The following is a 9,116-nucleotide window of genomic DNA, read 5'->3' on the forward strand; positions in this document are numbered from 1 at the left end:
GACATCAACCAACGACATCAGGCTCAGGACATGGGACAGGCATAAAATGGTGTAATTATCAAATACAACATAACAACAATCTACAAAAATCAGATGAAATATCTTCACTCATCAGATCAATACAAAAAAAAACAAGTAACAAAAAACAAACTGGACCTGGCAAAGGAATTTATACATCCCTCACAACAAAAAAGACACAAAGTACAGACTTGATAGTCATTATATTATGTAAATGTTTAGTTCCCATTTTCCAAAGCAAATTTAACTTTTCTGGTATTGATCCAATTGTGATAATGGTCGACATCAAGGTTTTGAACAACAGATGATGAAATTTCTCCAAAAGATGAATGTTTCCTACCAGGTTGACAATGAAAAGGTCTTATATCTCGTAAATCTGACAGAATTGCCAGTTCATCTGCCTTAGATGATTTGCCGGAATGTTTTTTGGAACGTATAATTACCCCTGACTGTTTGTCAAAATTTTCTGAAATTTCGTGAATTCCAGATATTGCCCTGGTACGGTTTGAAATGTTCTCTTCAGTTTTGTTGGAGTACATATGTTTAACATGTTCTTTTACTTCTTTGACAAGGTATTCCATCCTTCGGTCAGCAGGAATATGCGTGTCAAATTTGCCTCCTGTATTTACAAACATGGAGTAGAATTCCTCATTGGAGCCTTTCTCAGACAAAGTACATAGTTGATGTACCAGAAGTCTGAGTATTTCTAAGGCGTACTTAGATAGATTGTTATGGACTTTGAAATACATCATAGCAAGTTTTAACAAGCGTATCCCTCTTACTCTTTCTGGCATATGTATCATATCTATCAAGTCTTTAAACAGCAATCCTAGCTGGAGTATTTGATTTCCATAATTACTAATTTTATCACCTTTCTTTGACTTTGATATTGTTTTCTTCATGAGTGTGATGGTTTTCCCATTTTCCAAAACTAATCGGAAACACTGACCATCAACTGTAAAGAAATAGTTTTCAAAATGAGATACATATTTTAAATCAATATATCAATCATATTTGAAAAAAATTACTATCCAATCATTTTGCATTTAAGATTTGAATGCATGTCTTGTTTGTTGTTTAATATAAAACAGAAAATGTGGTATGAATGCCAATGAGACAACTCTCCACAAGAGACCAAATGACACAGAAATTAACAATTATAGGTCACCATACGGCCTTCAACAATGAGCAAAGCCCATACCACACAGTCAGCTATAAAAAGCCCCGAAATGACAATGTAAAACAATTCAAACAAGAAAACTAACGGCCTAATTTATGTACAAAAAATGAACGAAAAACAAATATGTAATACATAAACAAACGACAACCACTGAATTACAGGCTCCTGACTTGGGACAGGCACATACATAAAGAATGTGGCGGGGTTAAACATGTTAGCGGGATTCCAACCTAACCTGGGACAGTGGTGTAACAGTACAACATAAGAACGAACTATAAAAATCAGTTGAAAGAGGCTTAACTCATCAGATGGATAAGAATACAAATACTACAAATACAAGTGGACGTGGCCGGGTACTTGTACATCCAAACAACAAAAAGACACTAAGTACAGATCTGAGAGTACTCACAGTTACTGACAGCTAGTTCAAAGCCACTAACAACTAATAAAAAAAATCATGCATATAAGACTAAATTATCAATCCGTACACATCCAACATCCAATGGATTTAGTGTAAAGACGTCATAAACAGTCAGAGAAAAACATGACCTTGTGCAATGCCAAGATACAGGTATCGACAGATTGTAGATCCATGAATGTGTATATGTATATAACAATAATATTTAGTTTGCTTTTAATTTACTGATAACAAAATCAATATTAGTACCAATAAAAACAATATTTAATGATCTAATTACAGTGTTGAATTGGTAACCTTTTAGAAAAGTTTATTTAAAGGATCGATAAGTTTACCAGGATCGTTTCTAAATTTCCGGGCACGGTAAACAATATTGCCGTAAAAATGAGGATGTGCAATCCCGTTTGAAATAAGTTTTCTACAGGTACAACCAAACTTCAAAACCAAATCTTTATATCTGTGGAAGAATAAAGTAAAGGTTTTAAGTAATTTGTGGTAACGAAATCCCTGGCTTAATAATTTACCAGTAATACATAGATTACATTTGTTAAAATCAAAAACGTCACAACAGACATGGGCATAGCGAACGATTTATGAAATATAAACACCGTAAGATGGTGCCAAAGGAACATCACCATCCAAAAAGGGAAAATTAACAATAGGGAACGAAAAATCGTCCCTTTTGTCATAAATCTAAGTGTGGAGTTTCCCGTGTAAAACCGAAATATCTAAATCTAGGAAAGGACAGTTGTTACCATTTAAATTTGATCTATTTAAAGTAAGTTCCTTTGGGTAAATTTCGGCAGTATATTGAGAAAATTCTTGATTATTTAACGAAAAAATATCATCAAGATAACGGTAAGTGTTGTTGAATTTATCAATTAAATGCAATTTAGACGGGTCTTTACTGAGTTTGGTCATAAACTGTGATTCATAACAGTACAAAAACAAGTCTGCTATAAAAGGGGCGCAATTTTTGCCCATAGGAATACCTACAACCTGTCGATAAACTTAGCTGCCGAAACGTGCATAAATATTATCAAAGAGAAAATTAACAGCTTCAATCATCTCATCACACCTCCAGTAAGTATGTCTAGCATATTTACCTTTCTCATTAGAGAAGAAGGCTTTAAATGAGTTGCATCAAATATATTTGCATTCAGATTTACCAAACGACCATTTATTTAAATAGTCCAATTTTTTTTTGATAAGATTGTGTGGAAGTTTAGTGTAAAGAGTAGAAAAGTCAAAACCGTCGACAGAATCAAAAGGACAATCAATAGAACGTAATTTATCTAAAACATCCAAAGAATTTTTTACACTCCAAAAATAGTTAATTCCACTACTTTCATATATTTTATTACAATAGTTTATGATAAGCTCTTTGATAGTAGTTAAGGAACTTGTTAAAAGCACTGAAAGATTAGTTATAGAACACTTACTAGAGGGCGAGATGGAATGATATTTTACTGGTTTTTTGTGTAATTTAGGTAACCAATACATAGTAGGGACCTTCAAATGTTCAGAAGAAGCATTAAGCTGTGATGTGGTTATGATATACTGTAAAAGTGTACATTAAATAATATGTGCAGCAAATGGTATAAATAAAACCATAAGGAGTTAACTCTCCATGCTTCTGAAAGACCAAAATTAGTGTTTGTCAAACTGCTAATACATGTATATCCCAGACATGGGGTCAATTACTTTTGAAAGTAATTAATTACATTCAATTACAATTACAAAATCTTCAATTAAATTACACATTACATTTGACTTTTTTTACCAATGTAATTAATTACTTTCCAATTACTTGTCAAATGTAATTAATTACTTCAATTACTTTTGAAAGGAAAATTTAAAATATTGAAAACATGCATTTATTCAGACTTCTATGATATGTACATAAGTATCATACATTGCTTAATAGTAATAACAAATGAGATCTTCAGCAACTATTTTCTAATTCAGCCAGTATCAAAGAATAGTAAAAGTTAGATATCTGGTGTGTTACGGCAAAAAAAGAAAAAAAAACATACATAAATCTGAAGTGCACATAATACTTTGTCCATCCGGAATCGTAAGGGATAGAGGTCAGGTTTAATCTAATGCTCAAAATGATAAAAAGCCTTATTTAATATTTTGAAAATATTAAATTTTGTTATAATTACCAGTATTGAAATTTATATTTTAATGTATTTCATTGAAAATGATACAAAAAGCGGGCCCTAATTTTAATATTATGAAATGATTTTTTATATTGATCAAAACTTGATTTAGAAAGCCTGACTTTTTTTTAAAATATACTTTACTTTTAATCACAATTGATTTAAAAAACTTCATGTACCTAGCTATAGGGGTATATTTATCTATCTCCAATTGTCTTAACACCTGTTTAACATGCAAACTTAACTGTTGTGAAAACAGTCATTATATAATTTATAATAAAACAAATAGCCAGAAGTTATATTTGTTGATTGACTATGTCCTTTAAAATTGCATGATCATGTTAAATCAATGTCTAGCAATAAAGTATTCATTCAATATCTATCTGAATATACATATAGGTAACAAAGCTAATTACGGTACAAGACAGTGACTTACTACTGGTTTCTTTTAAACACAAATTATGGCATGTTTCTTAAATCTTTATTTTTCTTCTTTTTTATTTTTTGTTCAATCAATACAAAATAAAGAATCTCCCATGGTTGTGTAATTACAGAAGTATACTGTATAGGCTTTGCTTTGTCAGCTAACTACATTTACTGAGGTCATGGCTTTTCATCATATTTTGAGAAAACACAAGATTCAATCTTTCTAATAAAAAAATTTAAATGTAATTGAGTTGTAATTGAAAAGTAATTGTCAATTACAGACAATTTTGGCTATGTAATTCATTACTTTCAAAACAATTACTTGAGAAATTGTAATTAATTACGGTCAATTACAATTACATATTTCAATTACCCCATGTCTGGTATATCCAATAAAATTATTCCTAGTTGTAAGATGAAAAACAGAAATATACATCATATAAGTTACAATTTGATTGCACATTTGTGCTCATATTTCCATGTAGCAGTATATAATCTCAATAAGAACAGATTTTGAAGTTTAGAATTCTGTCAGAATTAATTTATTAAAAAAAATCAGATTTTTTACTTATTCATGCTGAAAGTTAGTTTATAATTTGACCAGTGTTAGTTGTAACATTTATGGTAAAAATCAAAATCCTCCCACCACCCAATTTATTTAATCCTTGCATCCTGTCCAAACCTGCTTTTCATATCAGTGTGTCTGATCCAGGATTCAAGGATATGTTTATTTTGATCAAGGTGGATAGTAATGTACACATCAAGTTTATTTGGTCAAATAGTTGCTTTTAATGTTTCAGGCTCATATATATATACCTTCCAGCATCTGTTGTTTTGCCCCAGTGGTTATAGTTTGGAGGAAAACATGTTGTTTGACTATTATCTCCACAGTACTGAAATACCATTCCTTCATTTCGTCATTTGTGTTAAAGGTTGGTGGCACATGTTTAGTTGGCATTGAATATTTATCTTCCATACCAAAAAACTCCAAGAAACACTCCACAATATACATGTCAGTAACAGAAATGAAAAAGTCTTTGTTTGCTTCATAGTGATCATTAACATTGTCACCAATATTTTTTCTGGAAAGTCTATCTTGGAGAGATTTTAATGTTCCAATATCTTGACCACTTTCTTGTCTGTATGTGATGTTCAATGACATTTAGAGGTAAGACATCAACATATGGAAGAGTTCAAATGTTATTGGACTCAAGTGGCTGAATTTGTCAGCAGGGTTAAGATGGTGTGCTCTGAGTGACTTTGCTCCTGAGAATCTCTCTCTTGTAAGCTGGTCACCTCCTATCTGAAATGTTTGATCACCGAGTTGTTTTCCTGCTTTATCATGAGCATCTTTCAAACATTTCTCATAGAAGTCAAGTATCCCTACAACATCTTGATAATATTGCTCATTTTTGAACAGAACAGGTAAGGGTATAACTTCTGACTTTTTTTTCAAGTTAGGACTGCATGGTGTACTGATGTTAATTGGAATAATATCTGAAAATCTTTTGAAGTAGGGAATGTGTTCAAGAACAACCCTTGACATTAGGATGATATAGTCAGTTGTTATATGGTTGTAGTCTTCCTCTGATGGTATGAAGTTTTGAACCGGTGTGTGACTATATAGCTGTTGTGGTACAACTCTGTCTAGATTGGTAAAGGTCAGGTTTTGAACTATTACTGCTGAACCAAAGGCATGCATCATTTTCTGTTTGTTGTTTATTCTTTGGTCATGAACACCAACAGTCCAATTGATGTTGTCACCAATTATCCTGAAACGAATGTTGTTCTTTACCAGCTTCACAACCTTATCATTAAAATGGCCTCCAATCAACTCTACAATTTGTAAGCTTCTTTCATAGCTTAGGCATACTCCCACTGTCTGAAGCCTGTCAAACACCTGCAAGTTAAATGAAGCTTCCTTAATATGATTTATATTTTAAAACTAATAATTCTGTTAAAATCAAATTAAGTGAGTAAACAAATTAGTATTATGTGTATTGAAGTTTAATTGTATTCACAGTTATTCTGTTAGCTAAACTTGAACAGAAAACACATTAAAACCAGAAGTGTAACATATGTCCCAAATAAAACCGCCTTTTTGTTCAGCTAGTGGGCAGTTTTTGCTGTACAGTATATTTATAACACGAGGCTACCAGGTTCCAGTTATACCTCACATGGTACCATACTGCACTGCTCACTGGTTCAAAGTTCCCTTTAAGTATTTAATGTTTTGTAATACTATAATTATCCTAATTTAGCCATATAAGATGGCGGTCATCAACTTCTATAAGAAGATCTAGATCATTATATACATGATAAATTATCATTTAAGAAAATTAGTAGCAACTAGATATCATTGAGATGGGAGCCATCTCTGTGGGCCTCGATGTGAATAATGTGTGGTAAAAAATTTGTATCTTTATCATTGGACATGGGGTTGTCAACTGAAACCAAAGTTTTTGACCTTGACCTTTGACATAGGAAGTTGTACATAAATTATGACACACCCTCTGGTGTTGGTTTATATACATGTCAAGTATAAACTTTGAAATCATAACGGTTCTCAAGATATAGAGCGGACACGATCTTTACCATAGGACATGGGGTTGTCAACTAAAACCAAATTTTTTTACCTTGACCTTTGACCTAGGAAGTTGTACATACATTATGACACACCCTCTGGTGTTGATTAATATACATGTCAAGTATAAACTTTGAAATCATAACGGTTCTCTAAATATAGAGCGGACACAATTTGTTACGGACGGACGAACAGACTGATCAATATAGGGCGTCCGCCATTCGGCGGGGCCCTAATTAATTGTTTACATATCAGTTTTTACAATTATTTATAGATTTTTAATTTCATTAATGATTTTAGGTTTTTAGTATTTATAAAAATTGGAGTGGAGACTTTGAGGTATTGTAAATTGCTCATTGTTGAAGGCTGTATCCTGACCTAAAGTTGTTAATAAAGGTGCCATTTGGTCTCTTGTGGAGAGTTGTCTCATTGGCCATCATACTAAATTTTTATTTCATCAACACCAAGGTATATTCTCCATCTTCTTGTTTAAGAATTTCCAGTATAACAGCTAGAAAGAACAATACTGGAATGATCACCATTGCATAATATAGGAATCAAAGATGAATTCCCATTACATTATTAGTATTAAACCTATAAATCATTTATTTACCTTTTGATCACATATGTTGTCAAACAAAAACAGTGATGTAACACGTTGAATTCTGCTGAGCTCTTTGTTTCTTCCCTGCATTAGCATGCTGTAAACCATTCCTATTCTTGGAATAATAGCTTCTATTTTCTCTTTATTCTCCATGTCCTCTGGTGTTAAGAACATGGTTAATATTAAACTGAAAACTGTTGGAAACTTTACCATGAACTCGCTAATAATTTCATTCCATTTAAAAGATTTCAAATCCTCTGGGTTTTTTTTCATCAATTCACTGACGTAAAATAGTTTCCTATTTCTTAGAAGATTGGACATTAAATTCATTTCTTCCATAAAAAGGCACAAAATGTTCTCTTTAAAACCCTCAGTTGTGAGAAGTTGTTTGATAATTTCTCTTTTGTTTTCTGTTTTAATGACTGACATGAGAATTTCGGTGTCTGCTTCTTTCATAATTGTTTTTGCATTGATATCTAAATTGTTTTTAAAATCCATGATTTTCTCTACCATTAAATTTTTCACAACAGGAGTAGGCTTTGATACAATGTAATCATGATCTATGGGTGCTGAAATTGTTGATCTTTGTTTATCTTCTTTACATTTAGATTTTACAATTGAAGATTTCTCGTTATTTTTGGAATACATATGATCAACAGATGTTGAACATGAACCTGTTTGATTTGATGTTGCAGAATCAGATGAAGCCAATGAAGATGTTAGGTTTGATATTACAGACTCTGAAGAAGCCATAGATGTCATAGAAGCTGTTTGGATGGATGTTGCTGATTCAGATGTAGCAGTAGAAGTCAATGAATCTAATGCAAGTTGATGAGAAGATGATGCTGATAATGATGATGCAGACTGTAAAGATAGGATACCTGATACATGTACTTGGTCTGTTTCTGTATCTATTTAAAAAGTGAAATGGAAAAATAAAGAAGAGCATACAAATTTGTGCCAATTAATAAAACTGTTTTCAAAATAGGAAAATGTTGATTCATAAAACCAAATTTTAAAATAAGATTATTACTGTCATACACATTGTGCCTGTCAAACAGAATTTAACTGATATTCTTAGATAAGTTAATTTAAGTCTTGTACGAGACCTCACACCAGTTTTGATACTGGAAAGAAACAGGACAGGTGTTACATGTAAAACAGGATGTGCTCACCCTTCCACAACATCTGATATCACCTTATGTTCATAGGATTTTGTTTACTCCTTTAGAATGTTTGAATGTTGTCTGCTTTGGTTGATTGTTGTTTTTATGAGTTTTCTGGTGATTTGCCTCTTAAATTGCATTGTTACTATATAAGATTGAGAACAAGAGTCTGTCAGAGTGACAGCAAACCAGAACTTCCTGCATGAAAATGATATTTGCAAATCTTGAAACTCAAACAGGATCAAGTAAAAATGAAACATTAACACACACACAAAAAAACCACATAACAATCTTTTTACAACTCCTGTCTAAAATCATTTGAAGATATAATCCTTGATATACTACATGTACCTATCCATATACTTATTAATTACACCATTCCTGTTCAAACTAAAATTACTCATAAATAAAAATAGATCATATTATAAGTATCACTTTTGACAATCTATCCATAAAATTATTAATTTTACCATTTCTGAGCAAAGGGAAATAACTCAAAATAAAAGTAAATAGTATCATAAATATTGCATTTCGCTACTGAAAGCTAAAATCGTG

General features: G+C 31.8%; 2 protein-coding genes across 2 annotated transcripts; both read right to left on the reverse strand.

The window, feature by feature from the left end:
• Positions 1-236: 236 nt before the first annotated feature.
• LOC127705808 (uncharacterized) lies at positions 237-5,369 on the reverse strand. Its single transcript, XM_052210158.1, has 2 exons — positions 5,024-5,369; positions 237-973 (listed from the first exon to the last, which is right to left on the reverse strand). Exons 1-2 carry the CDS (start codon positions 5,367-5,369, stop codon positions 237-239), a joined length of 1,083 nt encoding a protein of 360 aa, XP_052066118.1.
• On the reverse strand, positions 5,370-8,043 carry LOC127705809 (uncharacterized). The gene is made up of 2 exons (XM_052210159.1): positions 7,405-8,043; positions 5,370-6,107 (listed from the first exon to the last, which is right to left on the reverse strand). Exons 1-2 carry the CDS (start codon positions 8,041-8,043, stop codon positions 5,370-5,372), a joined length of 1,377 nt encoding a protein of 458 aa, XP_052066119.1.
• Between the last annotated feature and the right edge of the window lie 1,073 nt (positions 8,044-9,116).

This window comes from Mytilus californianus, unplaced genomic scaffold (genome assembly GCF_021869535.1).
Source record: "Mytilus californianus isolate M0D057914Y unplaced genomic scaffold, xbMytCali1.0.p SCAF_6, whole genome shotgun sequence".
Lineage (NCBI taxonomy): Eukaryota > Metazoa > Mollusca > Bivalvia > Mytilida > Mytilidae > Mytilus > Mytilus californianus.